This window comes from Primulina tabacum, chromosome 16, assembly GCF_025594145.1.
Source record: "Primulina tabacum isolate GXHZ01 chromosome 16, ASM2559414v2, whole genome shotgun sequence".
In the NCBI taxonomy this organism is placed as follows: Eukaryota; Viridiplantae; Streptophyta; class Magnoliopsida; order Lamiales; family Gesneriaceae; genus Primulina; species Primulina tabacum.
In genome coordinates this window covers 35,880,230-35,900,597 of record NC_134565.1, presented here as the reverse complement: position 1 = coordinate 35,900,597, position 20,368 = coordinate 35,880,230, and the positions used below count along the sequence as shown (strand labels likewise).

At 34.8% G+C, this 20,368-nt stretch overlaps 4 protein-coding genes across 8 annotated transcripts; 3 read left to right on the top strand and 1 right to left on the bottom strand.

Annotated features, from left to right (window-relative positions):
• Positions 1-411: 411 nt before the first annotated feature.
• LOC142529712 (sucrose synthase 2-like) lies at positions 412-5,890 on the bottom strand. 2 transcript variants are annotated; one of them, XM_075635325.1, is made up of 15 exons: positions 5,474-5,890; positions 5,115-5,247; positions 4,198-4,349; positions 3,930-4,122; positions 3,682-3,800; positions 3,245-3,461; positions 3,059-3,154; positions 2,796-2,969; positions 2,452-2,568; positions 2,207-2,373; positions 1,840-2,064; positions 1,420-1,741; positions 1,099-1,343; positions 734-872; positions 412-621 (listed from the first exon to the last, which is right to left on the bottom strand). In XM_075635325.1, the coding sequence occupies exons 1-15, from the start codon at positions 5,569-5,571 to the stop codon at positions 583-585; spliced, it is 2,436 nt and encodes an 811-aa protein (XP_075491440.1). In that variant the 5' UTR covers positions 5,572-5,890; the 3' UTR covers positions 412-582. The 2 variants fall into 2 exon arrangements, with proteins under 2 accessions (XP_075491440.1, XP_075491441.1); XM_075635326.1 differs by lacking the exons at positions 3,930-4,122; positions 4,198-4,349; positions 5,115-5,247; positions 5,474-5,890 and having other exon boundaries at positions 3,245-3,528.
• Positions 5,891-6,121: 231 nt separating this feature from the next.
• On the top strand, positions 6,122-13,401 carry LOC142529147 (large ribosomal subunit protein eL19y). Its single transcript, XM_075634574.1, has 5 exons — positions 6,122-6,298; positions 6,924-7,046; positions 12,377-12,690; positions 13,010-13,071; positions 13,166-13,401. The coding sequence occupies exons 1-5, from the start codon at positions 6,187-6,189 to the stop codon at positions 13,188-13,190; spliced, it is 636 nt and encodes a 211-aa protein (XP_075490689.1). The 5' UTR covers positions 6,122-6,186; the 3' UTR covers positions 13,191-13,401.
• On the top strand, positions 7,053-12,370 carry LOC142529146 (uncharacterized). The gene is made up of 4 exons (XM_075634573.1): positions 7,053-9,807; positions 9,934-10,743; positions 10,830-10,948; positions 11,036-12,370. The coding sequence occupies exons 1-4, from the start codon at positions 9,084-9,086 to the stop codon at positions 11,534-11,536; spliced, it is 2,154 nt and encodes a 717-aa protein (XP_075490688.1). The 5' UTR covers positions 7,053-9,083; the 3' UTR covers positions 11,537-12,370.
• A 3,183-nt stretch (positions 13,402-16,584) lies between the features above and the next one.
• Positions 16,585-19,881, top strand: LOC142529652 (putative polygalacturonase). 4 transcript variants are annotated; one of them, XM_075635241.1, is made up of 6 exons: positions 16,585-16,953; positions 17,677-17,975; positions 18,122-18,245; positions 18,330-18,504; positions 18,617-18,687; positions 18,932-19,881. In XM_075635241.1, the coding sequence occupies exons 1-6, from the start codon at positions 16,938-16,940 to the stop codon at positions 19,591-19,593; spliced, it is 1,347 nt and encodes a 448-aa protein (XP_075491356.1). In that variant the 5' UTR covers positions 16,585-16,937; the 3' UTR covers positions 19,594-19,881. The 4 variants fall into 4 exon arrangements, with proteins under 4 accessions (XP_075491356.1, XP_075491355.1, XP_075491359.1 ...); XM_075635240.1 differs by having other exon boundaries at positions 16,590-16,949; positions 17,673-17,975; XM_075635244.1 differs by having other exon boundaries at positions 16,593-16,953; positions 18,125-18,245.
• Positions 19,882-20,368: the final 487 nt, after the last annotated feature.

The window sequence follows — 20,368 nt, the reverse complement described above, 5'->3', positions numbered from 1 at the left end:
TTTGTTCGATTTTAATGAGAAATTCAATCGTTTGGTTTATTTAGTTGTATACAATCCATTTCTGTCGAAAACCAAATTAACCGAGCACGTATCCCACAGCGACGGAACCAATGGAAACAGTTTGTTGCAAAACCCCCTCAATTTTGTAATTTCATTGACCAGATGTCGAAAAATATTTAGATTTTTTTTCATTTTCTCTTCTAATATTTACTTTTTTCCATAATATTTTCTTTTGCCCGATCTAAATTTTTTTAGTCTCCCACCTCATTTTTTGGCTTGTGCTTGTTTTGGAGACCAAAAAAATTTAAAGAGATCCCAAAGCTCCACCAGATGTGTTACGTAGTTAATACTTAATACCATTCATTTGTAATTAAATAGAAGTAAAAGAAGATAAGGAAAGAGTGCATGGTCTTCGTAGAAAATACACAGAAATATATACATACATGCATATTTTCTCATCAACCAAAGTTTTGAATACATGATCTTTATAATTTATTTGTCATTCTAACACAATGCAAGTAGCCAGCATTTTATTTTGATTAAAACAAAACCTATGGATCAGTGGCAGGAATTGCGTCCCATTTACTTCGATTCTTCATCTGCCAAGGGAACAGATTTCACCTACGCAGGAGAGGCGAAATCATAAACGTTAAAAATACATCTTTTGTTCCAAAACAACATTCTTTCTTTTTTTTTTCTATTTATAAATGAATCATACCCGTTAGAGACTCACCAAGTTACGAAATTTGAGAATGTAGAACATCTCAAGATACCGACGAGTTTCACACCTCTCAAGCTTCGACACATGTCTCCAGAAACTATATACTCCAGCCAATGTCAACAGCCTTTCTGAGTAAATCTTCCATGTGTACCTATAAGAATATATATATCGTGGCACTTAGATTTCAAATGCATCCCTGTATCAAAAGAAAGACAAGAAGCATGATAATAGTCGAGTGAATCCTGGGGTTCGGGAGAGAGGGACCACTCGATGGATTTTGAGGGTAAAACTTGCAATTTAGAAAAAAAAATTAGTAAAGAATTACGTTGCTAGATCTGCAAATGACTATATTATTGCGTTGTACAAAAGTGCCATACCTTTCTTGAATTCTTTGAAGGCCTGCATCAGATATATTGCCCCAATAGTTTGGATCTTCATTGCAATTTTTAAAGAAATCTGCCATGATGGCAGAAGCCTTTTCAGGATGATATGGGTCGATGTGGAATCCAGATTTACCATGTTCAATAATTTCTAACGGGCCACCATGGCATGTTGCAAATGCTGGAAGACCGCAGGTCATTGCCTCAATAACTGTGAGCCCGAATGCTTCATATAATGCAGGCTATAAAAGAAAGGAAAATTTTAAGTATGACGGTGTATTATGGGATGAGATTACAGCAGATGCAGATGAATCTTGCCTGAACAAAAATCCCTTTATTATCAGCTATATAACGGTAGAGTTCACCATTCCGTGTTTTATTTGTTTGCGAGATTATCCATCGCATCTGACCCTCTAAATTGTACTGCTTCATAAGATTATGCATCTTCTCGATTTCTGTTATTTCTTCTCTGTCACTCGACTGTTTCACATTAAGGTAGCCCGCAACCACCACGAGATTAGCAAATTCTCTTAGCTTGTCATTCTTAGCATACATCTCTACCAACCCCGAGATGTTTTTAACCTTGTCAAGCCTCGCCATGGAGAAAATTATAGGCTTTGATGGATCTTTCAATATGCCACTGTTTCCAGCATAATGGAAAATAAATATTAATGCCACATTCCTCCTCATTTCAAATTCGATGAATCTTTCAAGAAAAGAGAAGTTTAAATAGCTTACACATGCTCGTCATTCTGCTGGGGATCATACAGCAACTTTTCAAGTGATTGATGAAAGCACGTAAGTCTTTTTTCCTTTTCGGAATATGGAAAGTAAATGGTATCATCTGCTGCGGGAGAAACTATGTTGAACTTGGGATCAAAGACATCGATACCATGAACAACTCGGTATAGACCTGGCATGGTGAATGCCGTATGATGCTCATACTGACCAACGGTATTCTTCCTGCAAAACAAAAAACCAGAAACATTAGTTGAAATAATAATATACTTAAAACTAAATGTCAAATGTTTAATAAAAAACTATGTCAAATGCACAAAAATTCATCAACATGATCAATAAAAGTGAAATTTATTAACTAACATACGTGCCAGCTATTTCTTGGTATGTACTGGCGATTATAAAATCCGAATTATTCATGGCTAGTATATCGGCAGTGAACTGAGACGAGAAGTGGTATTTGTCCTCAAACTTTTGCCAGTATATATCCGAATCTGGATATTTGGTTTTCTCCAGAGCATGGGCAATAGTGCACTGAAACGCAAAGAATACAAAATTTTACCATGAAGATCTACATCAAAGAAACTATTCAAGATAAAACACCATCATCACCTGCGTGATTCCCATCTTATATGATAAAAGAGATGCCACCAGGTTTCCGTCACTATAGTTTCCAACAATTAGATTCGGTAAACCCTGCAACTCTGCCACGATTTCATGTGCTGAATCCTGATTATTAAAATGAGATTAAGTTGCTGAATTACCGCTTCACATTAAATCTATATAACATAATACTCATTAAAGTCATCCGAACTAAAAAATATCTATTTCATGAGCGAGACAATTGTCTGATCCAAAATATTTTTTCTATTGTTCTTGATGGTTTAAAGCTACAAAAGGAAATATTTTGATCATTAATGAAAATAAGTCTGGAAGAAAACTGGTTTATTCTCTACCTCAGTAAACTTTTCGAGGTAGGGCCAGACATCAAACCTCGAGATCCATTGGCGAAGAATGCCATTCTCAGTTCTAAAAGGAACTCGAAGGATATGCGAATACTCGCATCCAGTAATCTTTTCCAGTCGTTGGTTGCACGTGGTACCTTTAGCATCGGGTATTAATCGAGTAACCTGAAAAATAAGAGAGAACAATCTAAGATAGATAAACCAAACACAAAGTATTAGCATAAAGGTAACCTGATCAAGACAGATGAGCATACAATAAGAATTCTTGGAGTGATATCTATCCCTTGCTGTCTTATTCTTTGCAGCATCTCACTCTCCAAGGCACGTACTTGATCTAGTATATACACAATCTGTATAAATCAAAAAATAAGAAAGAACTTAGGAACAACAGATTTCCATCATAGACGTTGCATATTAAAACAAAAAAAAAATCTGATTACCTGACCACCCGTGTCGGGCAAGCCCAAAACATTTGCTTGGCCAAAATAGCCATGTATTGACAATATGACTACATTAAATACCATGGGTATTCTACCAAGAAATTTTTCAACGGTAGATGGATCAGGAGCATTAAGGATGTCGGAGAGGAGCCGCATCATCTCCAAGGCCCGTTCGGCAGTGTCACCCCAACCTCTCTCAAAACCCATTCCTTGCAATCTGGATCATTTATCTAACATCTATGAACAAGTGTCGTACACAGGGGTGGATCCAGCAGGGGCAAAGGCTGTGGATACCAACAAATTTTAAAATTTGATGTATTTTAAAAATTCAAGTTTCACTCCCTAAATTTTAATGAGTTGCCCCTTTGTACTAAATCTTGTGTTTGCTCCAATTCGTATGTATCTTATTGAAAGCAAATGCATACACAGAAACTCACTCATAATCAAACTCAGTATAGGGAGTATCGGGATGTAGCTTAGAAACATGATCCTCTGCCTTGGCCAATGCAGACTCGAGCTTGGATATGCCTTGTATTCGATCATTCATCATCATCACCTTTAAACATCAGTTTAGCTATAGTTATATCATACTCTCTCTTCCAAAGTAGGAACGAATTTATTTATAGAGTTCAAAGAAAAAGATCACACAGCCGAGCCGAGGGGTTTTTCTTATGTTCGAACTTACATGGCCTTTATGATTGTGCACGCGGAGAAAATCTAGCAATGGTTCAAGGGATTCTTTGTTGTGAAACAAGAGTGAAGAGAGATGATGATTGAGAAATTGGACCCCGTTTCCAATAGCTGATGATCGAGATGGGCGAGGAAATGTTGCATTGAATGGCTCAAAATCCAGTTCAAGAACATATGGATCATCATGACTACAACCATTTAGAAAACCACATAAGATCAGAAAATCACTCATAAAGAAATAAAACACAATAGAAGCCACTTACTGCCCATTCACAAGTTGTTCTTTGAAGTGTAAATATTCGGACACGTTCAGCTGCTCGACACTAAGTTGATGCACATTAACACGTACATATTCCCAAACACCAGGTCTTGGACGAATGGCCATAGCAACAAAAGGTGGTACAACTATAGCTTCCTGCACTCAATGATGTAGCAAAAGCTTGAAGGAGATCCAAAATATTTATCAGAACATCTTGCCAAAGTATGTGACCAATGAATGTAAAAGCATTCTCGACAGTTGGACCACAAATCTAAACATTAAGAAAAACAACACAGCAACTATACTAACAAGGATTTTAAATAAAGCAAACATTATTCCTAAAAAAGTAGAAAAATAAGAAAGTTTAATCAATAAATTCATATCCAAGACAAATACTCCCTCTACAGTATATTGGATTTACCAAAATGCAAGACGACATTTATCCTTGATAAAGTAACTTATGAGCCATACTGCATCCACCTGATAGGAATGAAATACTCTACTCTTCCTGCTACCCAAATATACATGGTATGAAAATTTAATTACATACAGGATATATAACCAAATAATGAAAATTAAGGGCAAATTATGCCCATGTGTATTTTCCTAAACAAATAGTAGCATAAGATTTTATTTCCACCCGGTGTAGGTCACATCTTTCATACCGTTCCCAACAAGCACTAAAAAGAAGTTACGAGCTCTAGCCTAAAGATGTGTTTACTCTGAGATATAATAAGATTACAAATGCAGCAGTACTACTGTGATAATTGAAATATACTATTCCTTGACCTTCGACCATTTTCTCTAAACCAAAGCTTCAATGAATTCCCATCAGAAAATACAGTCTTGAAACCAAAACCCGGACTTAGTTCTTACTAGCATTCAGGGCCAAAGCGAAATAAAAATACAACTGAAACCTACCTGAGCGGACTTCAAGACTTCACTGAAGGGGCCATCGTTAAGTTTCTGCATTGAAGCATCCTCACTGGAGATGTTTTCTAGCTCATCAATCAGGTGACGTGGCTGTAATATAGTTTTCCCCTGCGCCACATATCTTCACACGAGCAGAAACCAAATCAGATACGAAACAAGTCCCAAGAAACGGCCAACCATGAAGTAATCAAACTTCATTTCTTGAAACATTTTCCTATCTTTGTTAATCAATTGCAAAAAAAGCCGTGACAATATTTCTCATTATCGAAAGGGAAAGATCGTAAAAATGCATGCTAAAACGGGTACTCAAATCTTTTTATATGTTAAACCAAAAATCACAACAGTACCGTGAAAAGAGGGAGATGAGTTCGTTGCGGTGAGCTGAAAGAGTGTCGTCAACTGTCTCCCTCGTGCTAGGTAATCTTTCCAGTTTCGTTCTCGCCATTGCAATACAGACACTGCACTACAAAATCCTTAAAATTTCTACGAATTCCCAGTTTCTTCAGGTGGATGGAATCCAAAAACGTGACAGAAAAGGCGACGCTTTTTCGAGTTTTAATTTTGGATTGATCAGAACAGTCAAGACCGGCGTCAAGTTACGATAAGTAGATCAAAATAATAATGGCTGAATTGGGTTCGTGTCCTTCGGGGATTGACTGTTGAGGCTCCCAAGGTGCCAACTTCGCGCTGATTTGGTTTTTTCTATTCCAAGAAACTTCTGTTTGCGCCATTTGGCAATACATCTCCCATTTTCTACCCAACCCCGATTGAGGTCATTCCAAGATATTCCATGAAATAAAATTTTTAGGAAAAGTCGAATAAATTTGAGTTAAATTAAACCCGAGCATTTTAATTTTGGCCCATGTTACAAGACCTTTAACCCAATAAAAGAAGGCCCAAAATGATCCAGTAACAAAGGGTGGAATTGGAGCCCAACAAGAGAAGGCCCAACTTTCACGCAATTGCCAAGTCAATAGCCCAAACAGAAACCTAGTGCAAAATAGTGTGACCTATAAAAGCTTCAGATTCTACATCGCGCAGCCACATCGGGAGGAAGGAAATGGTGTCGCTAAAGTTACAGAAGCGGCTCGCCGCCAGCGTACTCAAATGCGGCAAAGGCAAAGTTTGGCTTGATCCCAATGAAGGCAGTGAAATCTCCATGGCTAACTCGCGTACGCTCTATTCTCTTTTGTACTCGACAGACTTGCGATTATTCGAACAAGTTTTCTGTGGATATTGTGTCCATTCTTTGGGAGTTGTTTTGTTCGGTACTGTTGATCATGTAATTGAGATTCTAATGGTGCAATTTGGATTGCCTGATATGATGAAGAAAAATGTGATCGTGTTTTGGGTGCTAATTGTTTTGTAGGTGTTTATTATGAGCTGTATTATTTGAACAGAGTATGATTGTATGACAGATTAAGGTTTTAAGTTGACTGAACTCCTCGAATCAGAATATCGCATTCCATTTTTAAAAAAAAATTGGATGAACGGGTTAGAAGTGAGACCGAGAGCTTTGATTTCTTTTGGAGGTTATATTTTGATTGGTTAATGGATTATACGTGTTGATGAACTGCATTTAGGTTCTACTTCCCAAAATGTAGTGTTGTACAAACTTAAGATTCACCTGTGTTTATGATTGCAATTTAACTGCAATCGATTATGCATGTAGTCTTATTGTCAGCGTCATACATTCGTGATCGATTTCTGGGTTCTCTCACCGCAATGAAGTGTGTCTATTGTTGGCTGGTGGTATTGTTTCAAAGTGTTATCCTATTTCTTTATTTCTTGTTACAGGGCAAAATATCAGGAAGTTGGTCAAGGATGGTTTCATTATCAGGAAGCCAACCAAGATTCACTCGCGATCCCGTGCACGCCGAATGAAAGAGGCCAAAAGAAAGGGACGCCATTCTGGATATGGTATCTTTTTCTGAGTTTGGAATGCCTTATTATGTGGGAATTCTTCTTTTAAATTGCCTCAGACTTTTCGCTTCTTTTAATATTTGCTGATGGCCGCTGCTTGTCATTTGAATACATGTTATTTTATCTTAGACCAGTGTTGTAAATGGCGGTTGCGGGGCGGTCAATCCGTCTACCCCCGCCACCGCCTAGGCGGTTGAATTGTTTTACATTTTTTGCGTACATATTATATATAATCATGCAATATATGCATAAACATCAATTAGTGTATGCATATATAATTGATGTTTATGCATATTTAAGCTCATACAATATGATAACATTTATACAAGGTGCAAATTAATATATGAATGCAACTAACAAGATAATTAATAAAGATTCGTCACCATATTAATACTGAAACATAATATACCAATATCATTACTTTTACCGAAAGCCTAAGCTTAAAATTAGAACAAGAATTTATTAGAAATTAAAAGTTCTAACCATTGTTGTGAAAAGCGAGCGCCTGGCTGCGCCTAGGCGACAGGCGCAGCCAGGCGCACCTGTTGCGCCTGGGTTAGGACCCAGGCGCAAGACATTAAAGAAGCGCGCGCCTGAGGAGCGCCTCGGCCCAGGCGCGCTGCTGTAGAAAGGCGAGCTCCTGTCGCTTTGGTAATACACCACGCAATTCATAATTTATAACTCAAGCCCAATAAAATTTAAAGCCCAATAACAAATAAAAGCCCTTTTTAATGTTTTAAATAAGCCCTACAATCTGCATGTACGTTACCGTTCCTTGAATTTTTTTCTGGAGTAGCGCAGCGGCCTTTCTCTTCATCTGAAACTCTCTGGTTCTGTTCGTCTCTCACTTTTCTACTGTTTTTCATCTTCTGTGCTAGTTTGCTTCTTCAAAAACTGTGAGTATATAAGAGTTGGTGGTTTTGTGCCTTGTGGATTACAATACAGGATTTATTGTATATGGATCAATGATCATCTTTCTACAATCTGCATGGCTTTGCTTGCTTGATGTCATACACTCATACTGTTGTTGTGGCCTATGATTAGGAAAAGAATTCTGTCTAATATTTCGAGTCCAATTAGTCACACACCGGTTGTAACTTGTAACTTTTGATATAAAGATAAGAGAGAGGAATCTATCATTTAGTTGATGTCTGATGAATGGTTAAATATTGAGGCATAATATAGTTAATCCAATCTGTTATGTTGTAGGCCGAAGTAAAATATTTGGGCCAATTTTCGCATCCCCATCTCGTGAATCTGATTGGCTACTGCTTGGAAGATGATAATAGACTTTTGGTGTATGAATTCTTGACTCGAGAAAGCTTAGAAAACCATCTTTTTCGAAGTGGGTTAATTTGGATTATGCAGTAATAATATATAAATCAATCTTGGACTTATACTGTTGTTGCTGCAGTTTAGTTTTACTATTAGGATTTATAATCAAGTACTGTAATTATAATCTTGTTGCTTGATTATTATAATCTTGTTTTATTACTAGGATTTAGGATCAAGTCTGTTATTATAATCTTATTATTATAATGTTGCCGCAGACTTGCAGAGTTGCAGTTTACTTTTCCTTACTGTTGCTTGATTTCAAATTTCAATATTGGTTTATTACTTTATTACTTTCATTGCTTTTCGGGTGATTGGATTAATTAATATATTCTATTGCATCAATATATTTATATTTTATACTTTGTATTTATATTTTTAAATTTTGTATTTCAAGCTCATTAACTTAATGCAGTATTCTAGAATAAAACCTGGTTTTACAGATAAAAATGTCAAATTCTGAATCACAAGTCCTTCGAAAAGATCCAGCATGGAATTATGCAACACTAGAAGACCCAAAAAATACCAATAAAGTGAAGTGCAATTTTTGTGGGAAAACAACTAATGGTGGGATTTATCGACATAAACAACATCTTGTCGGAGGCAATAGGAATACAAAAACTTGCTCAAAATGTCCAGAGCATGTGAAAGAAGAAATTAGTTCTTATATGTCGAAAAAAAAAGAACTGAAAAATCAAATGGATGCGATTTCTCACTTTGATGAAGTTGCAGAACAACACGAATATTTGGATTTGGAAGTTGAAGAAGATATACCGGCAAAAAGGGAAACGACCTAAAACAGTTTCATTTGGTCAGCGTTCTAATCTTGCACCTGATTTTCCTGTGAAGAAACTAAAACAAGCTGGTCCAATAGATTTATACTTCCGACAAGATGTTGATGAGACTGTATCACAAGGAAAGAAAAAAGATGCAAAGACAACGAAGTTGTATGATGAAAATAAGAAGAAACTGAGAGAGAATGCTGTGCAAAAGTTTGCTAGATGGATGTATGATGCAGGTATTCCTTTTAATGCCGTGAATTATGATAGTTTTAAACCATTTATCGAAGCTGTTGGACAATTTGGTTGTGGAATGAAGCCCCCTACTTATCATGAAGTTAGAGTTACATGCTTAAAAAAGGAGTTAGAACATACAAGATTGATACTGAAAGAATACACGGATGACCATGTTAAATATGGATGCACTTTGATGGCAGATGGTTGGACTGATAGAAAAAATAGGACATTGATTAATTTTTTGGTAAATGGTCCTAGAGGGACTGTCTTTATAGAATCAGTGGATGGGTCGAGCTATTCTCACACGGGTGCAAAATTGTTTGATTTGTTCAACAAATATGTGCAACAAATTGGGGCAAAGAATGTGGTTCAAATTGTTACTGATAGTGCAAGCGCAAATGTTTTAGCTGGTATGGTTTTAATTTTTAATTTTTTATATTAGTTATATCACTTTATATAAATTATTATATTATTTAAATTAAAGTTGTAACTTCTAATGTGTAATTTGTATATTGCATTTAAATTTTAATGAACAGGACGTCATTTGGAAGCACAATATCCTCACTTATATTGGTCTCCATGCGCTGCTCATTGTTTAGATTTGATGCTTGAAGAATTTTTTAAATTTCCTCACTTGAAGAAGGTATATGAAAGAGCAATGATGGTTAATGGATATATATATAACAGGCCCCGAGTTTTAAATATGATGAGAGAATTCACGAGGCAGAAAGATATGCTCAGAGCTGGAAAAACTCGTTTTGCAACCGTTTTTTTGACTTTAAAGCGGTTTCAAAATCACAAAGCGAGTTTGAGAAAAATGTTTACATCTGAGAAATGGACCACTAGCAGATTTGCAAAGGAGGCACCAGGTAAGCGGGCAGCAGAGGTTATACTAATGCCTTCGTTTTGGAATATGATTGTTTATGCTGTTAAAGTAGGTGGTCCTGTGGTGAAAGTTCTTCGATTGGTTGATGGAGAAAAAAAACCTCCAATGGGCTATATTTATGAGGCAATGGATCGGGCTACGGAAGCTATTGTTGCCTCATTTGATAACAAAGAGGATAAATATAAAGATATTTTTGCTATAATTGATCATAGGTGGACGATACAACTCCATCGACCTTTACATGCTGCTGGGCATTTCTTAAACCCGGAGTTCTTCTACTCGAATTCTAATATAGAAAATGATAATGAAGTTGTGACGGGTTTGTATAAATGTATCGCTAGGATGTGTGAAACCGAGGAGTTACAGGATAAGATCATGGACCAATTGCCAATGTACAAAAGGGCCGAAGGACTTTTTGGGATGCCCATGGCAGTCAGACAAAGAAACAAAAAATCACCAGGTAATCAATATTTTATTTTTATTATATGATAATGGATATGTAATAGTTTTAATGCTCAATTTTTTATTTTGTTTCAAAATTACCAGCGAAATGGTGGTTGGCTTATGGGTGTTCGACACCCGAATTGCAAGTGTTCGCGGTGAAAGTTCTTAGCCTTACTTGTAGCTCATCTGCTTGTGAACGAAATTGGAGTGTGTTTGAACATGTGAGTACTAAGTATTAGTCTTTAATGAAATATTAAATAAAATTTATTATTTTAAATCTAAAATTAATTTGTATCAAAGTTGTGCAGTTTCATTCCAAAAGAAGAAATAGATTGGAGCAAAAAAAATTGAATGATTTGGTTTACATCAAGTATAACAGGGCTTTGAGGCGCCGATATGATATGCGTGATAGGATTGATCCTATTTCTTTGGCTGATATCGATGATAGTAATGAATGGTTGATGGGAGGATTAGATAATAATAGTGGTGACGAAAATGATCTCGTATTTGATGATGATAGTTTGACTTGGGGTGAAGTTGGACGAGCTTCTGGGGTTGATGAAGATGCCTATAATTTTAGATCTCGAGGCACATCCTCTACAAAAGAAGCAGCGGCTAGTACGAGTACATTAAATACGTATAAAAGAAGATCTACTATCTATCGTTATAGCAATGAATATGATGAAGAAATTGATTTTGGCGAAAACGATGAGGAATCAGACAAATCTGGAGCTTCAGCTTCTGGAGATGATGATGATGATGATACAGTTGGGGAGGATGAAGATGAATTTGATGATTTAGATTTTTGAAGTTTTTTGGTTAATATATTATGTTGCACTTAGTCACTTACGACTTACTAATGAATTTTAGATGATTGGAGTTTGTTTTTTTTTTGCTATGATTTATGCTACATTATCTGCTAATGAATTTTTATTTATATTTTTTTATCTTTGTCAAAATATTTAATTTAAATCGTATAAAATATTTTATATATGTTGAATTTTAAAATTTGTGTTAAATGCGCTTTACTTCAATAAAGCGTGCGCTTCGCCTCGCGCCTCCCGCCTCAGGCCCCAAGACACCCTTGCGCTTTAGTGCGCCTTGCGCCCCAAATAACTATGGTTCTAACCTTGTGGGTTGGCTGGCTGGGGGCGGCGGTTTGAGGTGGAAGGAGGTAGGGCTTGCGGCACTTGTGGGTGATTGGGTTGGCTATTATGTTTTGAAGAGAGTATAAAATGTATTGATAAGTAGTGTTTTTTTTTTGACTTTTTTACCCCCGCCTGCCTTGTCCGGGCCGCCTACACAATCACCTAGGGCAAAGGTGGTGCGGTCGACGTCCACCTCCTGCCTAGGCCACCATTTAGAACATTGGCTTAGACATATAGTTGTAAGCTTATAAATTATAACAGTGTGGTGTGGTGGGTCAGAGTGTCATGCATATTTCTCTACAACTCGTTTTAAGAGGACTGATTTAGCCACATAAAAGTAGCTGAAAGGCTACCTATCTATTGGCAAAAGTTTATGAAGTATTTAGTTTCTGGTATTGCCATGATGAAGTGCTTTTTTTTAGCTTGGTTGCCAACTTAGCTACTCACTGAAAGTGGACGACTCTGAGCCTTCTTTATAGAATTGGTTTTGGAAAATTTCAGGTAAACGCAAGGGTACCAGGGAAGCGAGACTGCCCACTAAAATTCTCTGGATGCGGAGAATGAGAGTGCTTAGACGCCTGCTTCGCAAGTATAGGGAGGCAAAAAAAATTGACAAGCACATGTACCATGACATGTACATGAAGGTTAAGGGTAATGTTTTCAAGAATAAAAGAGTGTTGATGGAGAGCATCCACAAGTCTAAGGCTGAGAAGGCTAGGGAGAAAACCTTGTCTGACCAGTTCGAAGCTAAGAGAGCAAAGAATAAGGCTAGCAGGGAAAGAAAATTTGCCAGGAGAGAGGAAAGACTAGCTCAGGTATTCCTTTGGATAATATATTTTTATTTTATACCCTGTAAAATTTTGTAAAAAAGTGGAATAGATCAGTGTTGCGCACGTCTGCGCATATTTCTTATGATTTTGACAAACAGAATTGTTTTGCCATAGAAATATTTTAATGGGCTGTAGACAAAGAGAGTTTGTAAAGGTATAGCTGCAGCCCATTTCATGTGTTTCAAATTGTTTCTTTGATTTGTTGCTTAGGTTTTGTGTTTCTCTTAGATCTAGTAAAAAATGTCACCTATCTAATAAACTTTCTATTTTTGTAAGAGATTTGTTTCATTTTTCACTATCATAGGGACCCGGAGAGAAAGTAGCCCAATCTGCAACAGCCGCCCCTGCACCCTCTCAAACGACTCAGTGAGTGACTTGTAGCGTCTTTACTCAATTCACAATTTTTATAATTGTTTGAGTTGTGCGAGCTAATGAGTTTGAAAATTTGTATGCGATGTAGGGCAACTAAGAAGTCGAAAAAGTGATCGGTCATGCGCAGCTGATGACAGGGATAGGTGTGTGTATGTACATGTTCCTGGTATTACTCTCCGGTTTTGCATCTCGGCTCTTTTTGGTCTTTATCACATTGCTGCCGTGTTCTTTGGTGAGAGGAACTCTGAAACACTCTTTTATTTATATTTGTACAATGTTTCATCATAAAATGTTTTTGTTTGATGACATTGAGGTTTACACTTGCATCTGTTTTTTTTTTAGTATAGGTATGCGATTTTTTGTTTAATTTATGTTTTAAAATTCTTCATTACTTTTCGGCATACCTCCCGGGAAATGACGGAAAGATGTCAGAAAACAAGGGAAAATATATTTTAGAAAAAAAATAAAATAAGGATTCTTTTTTTTATTTTTGCTAAGGAAGAAGAATCCTTTTGGAAAAATTAAAATAGCTCAGGTGAATATCATTTTTAAAGATTGATTTAGTTTTATTTTACTGCCTTTTAAAGGCAATGCAACGTTTGAAATGAATACGTCTGAGATTATAATTTGTAGTATATGATGTTATTATTCAATGGAAATTAGTATTATAGAAACACAATTGGGAAAATAAACAATAAATATGCATTGTTTGAAGTTGAAATTAAAATAATATATTATACTAAGAAAATAAATAAATAATATAGTTAATATGGTATTTTGGTTTGTTTTATAAATAAAAATTTGTTTTGTATGATTGATTAAATTTGAGATAAAATGATAAATTATTATTTATAGTTTTAATAATTAATACAATATTATTAATATTATTTATTAAATATAATATTGTAATTTAAATGTTAGATAAATAATTAGTAGGTGAATGTATCATATGATCAAATAAAAATGTGATTTGATAAGATAAATTATCAATGGATTGATAATATAAATTTCAAAGGATCTAAAAAAAAATATCAAAGGATATGTTGTATGATATTCTTAAATGCCTTTGTTATTATATATAACTAGTATTTAACCCGTACGATGCACGGGATGATATTATTAAAAATTAATTATTATAAAAATAATAGATATTTAAATTGTAAAAAATAAAAATAAGAAACTATTTTTTCGCTAATTTTGAAAAAATTTCTTAAATATAAATGTATGTCGATTAATTGTGTTATCCTAAGGCTCGTGTTTAAAATATTAATGTCGACCACCAACCTAAATACATATTTAATTTTTTAATTTCTGAGAAACTATATATATTATTATTTTTAAACATGTGATAAATAAATATTTTTAAATCAAATTTAATAAAACTAATGAGAAATACTTTTTCAAATCATATCACAAATTAAATTGATTGATATAATCAATACAAAAGTTTTAATGTAGTTTATGTTTTTTAATATAGTTTAGTTTCATTTTGAATAAAAAATAATAAAAGACATATAATACATAAATTATATTTGAATTAACATAAAAATGAATTAAATTCAAATTTAAACTAAATGAATTGATATAATCAATGCAAACAATAAATGAAATTATCATTTATTGCAGTACACATATTTCAATACTCATGATATATCTTTCTTTTTTTAGAAATGACATTTTGGCGGGAAATTTCTATTTTTGACAAAAACTCTGATTTTATATATATATATATAGTAAACAAATACCTATTTTTTTATGCAGTTAACAAATATCTATTTTGAATAGATAGTTTATTGTAATTCAGTTCTTTCTTTTTTCTTTTTTTTTGAGTTGGGAAGAGATTCTTAAAATCGAGTATCGAACTCAAGACTTCGTCAAAGATTTAAGATTTTGATGTTAGATAAAATGCAAGCAGTCGACAGTTTCAGTTCATTCATGTAAAATAATCACAATTACGTTTCCCTCCACCAAATACGGAGCTTTTACAATAATGTGAATCAATTTCATAATGGGTGCCGTTTGCTCCCCTAGAGCCCAAACACTCCGATTTTCCACACGACTATAATATAAGGGCTAAAAGATTTACTAGTTTAATTCATGTTTAAAAATTAGATAACTTTATATCTATCTATATAAAGTCTATGAATTTTACCCCGTAATTATCTAAAAAAATTAACAATAATATCACTTATTTAATTACATAGTTTTGAGAAAAATGATTATAATTGATCATCAACATAGTTACATGACTATAATTGATTTAATAAATTATACATAATTAAAAATATAATGACTCAATACATATAAAATTAAAATTGATAATTGTGTCCAAATTGGTACGCAGAGAAACAAGAAAACACGAAAGGACAAACAAAGAAGTGGTCCCTGACCTTAGGCCTAAATCTGTAATGGGCCCCTTCCTTTGTCTGGTAACTAAGTGATGCCAGCCCACTGTCTCCGATTCATCATCAATCTTAAGCAAACGTAAATCACATGCCATTTGGACATCAACGTTTGGGGAGATACGACCAATAGCATCTATTGGTACGGACAGCAAGAATTCTAAAGCCATTTGTAAGATTTAATAGATAATTTTAAAAAATTTAAAAAAAAAATCTACCCGGAAAAGTGGACATTTTCATGTAGGCAATCCCCCTCTCCTTTTTTTTTTATTTTTCCATATATTTGATGCTCATTCGATTCGTGTGACTTCTCCATGTTATCTGCGTTCCAAAATACAACAATTTTCAAACAAAATATATTTTAAATAGAAAAAATTCTCCTTCAATTATCATATAACATTTTCTGCTCTATCACCACTGATTGTCATGTACCTAATTTAACACATTAAAAAACTATCACACCAATAAAAACTCAACATGCGACGACTAATTATTAATATAACAAAAAATATGACAACAATTGACACAAAAATACATCACGGATTGTAAAAGAAAAAATATATGAAAAATACTAAGAATGATTGATTTTAAACAAATTATTTCTGGTTATTTATAGTGCTTGCACTTGTTTTATGAATCAAGATTTCATTTGGAATTAATATAATTTATAAATTATTTGTAATTTCCTATAGGCATTATTTGACTACGGACTTTTACATTTTTTTTCAAGGCTTCGTCGTATTATTTTGAAAAGTGGTGCGATAAAGCTATCGTTTATTTAATAATTACAAGTGAAGAGAAATAAACGACCATAATTCCCCACAACTCCCATGCATAAAAACATATTCCGTCTGCCTGTCCTCCTCCATAATTACGTGTTTATTTTGTCTTAATTGTGCTTAATACATACTAATTACATCACATCATACACTTTTCCTGTGTCTTCTTATTAAACATGTATATATATACATATGTAAATATATTATATTATTTATATATGTATAGATTTATACTGTAATTTGTAACGCTTACGCAAACATATGTTCGAACGAGATAATGACGTATGTTAGAGAACTGTTGGGTTATGTTATGTCAGGGTACATCCGTTGAACTTGAAAAATCATGGGAGTGAATAATGGCTCCTAATTGTGTCATTAAATCGATTAAACTGTTACTCATACGCACTTTCCAGATATTTTCTTCATATCAGTGGAGAAAAATTCATTTCTTCACCAAGAATACACAATAATTTTCTGTCAGTACTGGTGTGGGGGAGGAGACGTTTCTTGATTATTTTTGGGTCCAAGTTTTATCGTTTCTTCTTAATCGCCACTCCTACTATTTTTATTACACTCCCTTTTCATTATTGTTTTCTCCTCCTTTTTCTTTTCAAGTTGCTGTTAGTCAAAGATTTTTCTTGAAGGGCTGGATTTCAATCTGGGACTGAGGAATAGAGGCATGAAGAGGCTAGTAAGTATGTTCTCATTTTTTTAAAAAAAAAAATTTGTCTATGTAATTTGCTGAGTGTTTCTTGATTGGGATCGTTTAACCTTTCTGGGCGTTTGTTTTTGCAACCAGAAAAGCAACGAACCGGGTTGAATTTAGTTTGAATATTCCATGAAGTGCGAAATTTTACTTCTTTGTTTGAAAAAAAAATCTTAGCATTGAACTGCAGTCCCGGTTTACCTTTTTGGGCTTTTTTGATGAAATGTTCACTCGGTTGCTTATGGAAGTTAAGGTTGTATTGATCTTCACCTCAGATGAGTTGTGTATCATTTAACTTGGTGTTCGTATGTGTACATGACTTGGATTTTTTACTATTGTTTTCTAGATCTGTGGATTTTTAATTTTAAACAGGAAACTGAGCTTCGTCAGTTTCTCTGTTTACCTGTGGGCAAGTGATTTTTTTAATCTATCTGTAAATGAACTCGTGTTACTAGAATCCAGATTTTCTTGGTTCTAGTATAATCTGAACTGGTTCTAGAAATCATAGATTGTGTTATGAAATCTTGTCTTTGTACATTTGGGCCTTTTGAGCTCTAGTGACAAAACTACGTTTTTTTTGGTTAATGGTACCCATAAAATTGATTTTCTTGCAGAAGTTGTTTTATTTTCTAGCCAGAGTTTACAGTGTGATTCAAGGTTTTAGTATCCTGTTCATGTAACGATTCATTTTGTTTTCTTTCTTCTCAGATAGTTTTGCTTCTGCTACTGGCATGGAGTTGTGCCGCACAATACGATGGAGAATGTGAGTCAGTTAAGCCTTTAAAGCCCAGACCGCACAGTGTGTCGGTCTCAGAGTTTGGAGCAATTGGTGATGGGAAAACTTCAAACACCGTAGCATTTCAGAATGCTATATTCTATCTCAAGTCCTTTGCAGACAAGGGCGGTGCCCAACTTTATGTTCCAGCAGGAAAGTGGCTTATTGGATGCATCAATCTTACCAGCCATCTTACCCTTTTCCTTGAGAAGGGCGCAACTATTCTTGGCTCTCAGGTTATACTCGCAGTATGAAAAATTTAAGCTGCTTTTTCTGAAGAATACAAGTAGACTCTTAGGCTGGAAAGACCATTGTTACTGTTTGTATTACACTTAATTCAACTGCAAAGTTGCTGTAGTTTTCATTTTTTACATCATTTTAGCAGGATTACAGCAATTGGGCTTTAGTTGAGCCCTTACCTTCTTATGGTCAAGGCCTCGACGTTCCTGGTACAAGATATCGAAGCTTGATCACCGGATATAATTTAACTGATGTGGTTATAACTGGTAGTTTTTTGTCCTATAGCAACTTGTTTAGTTTTCACACCGTATTAACATTCTCATGCGATATATGTTCTACTTATTTCTCAGGGAATAATGGAATCATAGATGGACGAGGTTCGATTTGGTGGCAACTACTGAATACCAGGTCCTTGAATCACAGCCGACCAGATCTAGTAGAGTTTATTGGCTCAGACACTGTTGTCGTATCAAACTTAACCTTCTTAAATGCCCCGGCTTGGAACATACACCCAGCTTATTGCAGGTTGATTGCTTAACTTCTCCGAAGTTTTGATTTCTCTTCTGTGCTAACACAATAAACTATTATTTTTGGCATGGATTTAACTCATTTTCCTGTTTTACATTCCATGATGCAGTGACTTTCTTGTTCAGAACATTACAATTTATGCTCCTCCCGACTCTCCATATACTAGTGGAATAGTCCCAGGTTGGTCTGTCGATTCATAATCTTATTTTATTTTCACATATTAAAATTCCTTGTTTTTGCCTGAATTTTATGATTGAACGCAAAAAACAATGAGGCTAATTTTTCATTTTATTTTTTTTCTAAATAGGATTGTAAAAGTTGTTTACTCGTTACATTTTAACATCAAATATCAAGACTTTGTGATCTTTCATTGGTCGTATGGTATTTTTTCACAATCTTAAAGCACAAAATATGCAAGTTTCAGATTCTTCTGAGTATATTTGCATCGAAAACAGCAGCATCAGTACGGGATATGATGCTGTTTCCCTTAAAAGTGGTTGGGATGAATATGGAATATCTTTTGGAAAACCAACGTCTAATGTGCATATTCGAAGGGTTCTTTTGCAATCTTCTTCCGGCTCAGGTATCGCCTTTGGTAGCCAGATGTCTGGTGGGGTTTCCAACGTACTAGTGGAGCATCTTTCTGTGCAGGACTCTGTGATAGGGATCGAGCTAAAGACCGCAAGGGGGAGGGGTGGATATTTAAAAGACATTTTTGTATCTGATGTTTATTTTGAAAATGTGCAACAAGGAATCAGAGCAACAGGTCAAAGTAAGTTTCATCCAGATGACAAGTTTGATCCTCATGCACTGCCAGTGGTCAGTGAGATTACATTTGAAGACATAGTCGGTGTAAATATGACTATTTCTGGGTTTTTTTCTGGGATTGATGAATCTCCTTTCACTTCGATTTGTCTGTCAAATGTTTCTTTCTCTGTTGGTTCCAACATAAACGAATCTTGGGTATGTTCCAACGTCATGGGCTGGTCTCTCCATGTGTCGCCTGAACCATGTTCAGAACTCCAAAACTTGTCTACTGATTGTTTTGATTTTTCACATCCAAAGAGCCAATTTTCTGTCTTGTGATGCACCGTTCTTGAATCCCAATTATTCGTGTATTGGTTGGTTCAGACTCGACAACAAAGAAAAAAGCTCAGTTCCATTTATATTCTTGGTTTCTCTGTTTGTGTGTGAGGAAAGTTTTGGTAGTGCAGAAAGAAAAAATCATGGTAAGCATTGTTTGTTCATTTTAAGTGGACTGATGATTTTTTTTTACATTGTACATTCTTGAACTGGAGATTGCTGTAAGATTGATTGACATAGGTTGTGATTAGAGGTTTCATTATTGATTGATTATATTATTTTCATGTTTAATCGTTAATATGGAGAGTGAATGTTCGGTGCTCGTAAAGATAGAAGACAAGCCGCTTACAAATAAAGATGCCACTTTTTAAATGTTTCCAAAGTCTTTTTATAAAATTTAGATGGCTTCCGACTTTGCCATTTGGGTTTTACAGAAAAATCCCTATGCGCTATATTTTGTTACGATTCAGTCTCTACGAATTTTTTTATTCAGTCTCTTAACAGGAACACTTTTTCGTCAAACTCCTTGGGATAAAAATTTTAAGCATAGATTTCTTTTTTTTTCTTTTTTTCTTTTTTGCGCATGCTTCCCTATGATTGTTAATTTTCTTTTGAATTTTTTTTCCGAAGTTCGAAAATTAACAGCTCCAAAATCTCCTAAAATTGAAATTTTTTGATGGATTTTGAAAATCAGAACTAGCTGTAAAGCAAAACTTTTTTCTCCTGATTTGTGTGAAATCTGAATCAAAATCTCGGAAAAATGGATCGGTTTTTCAAG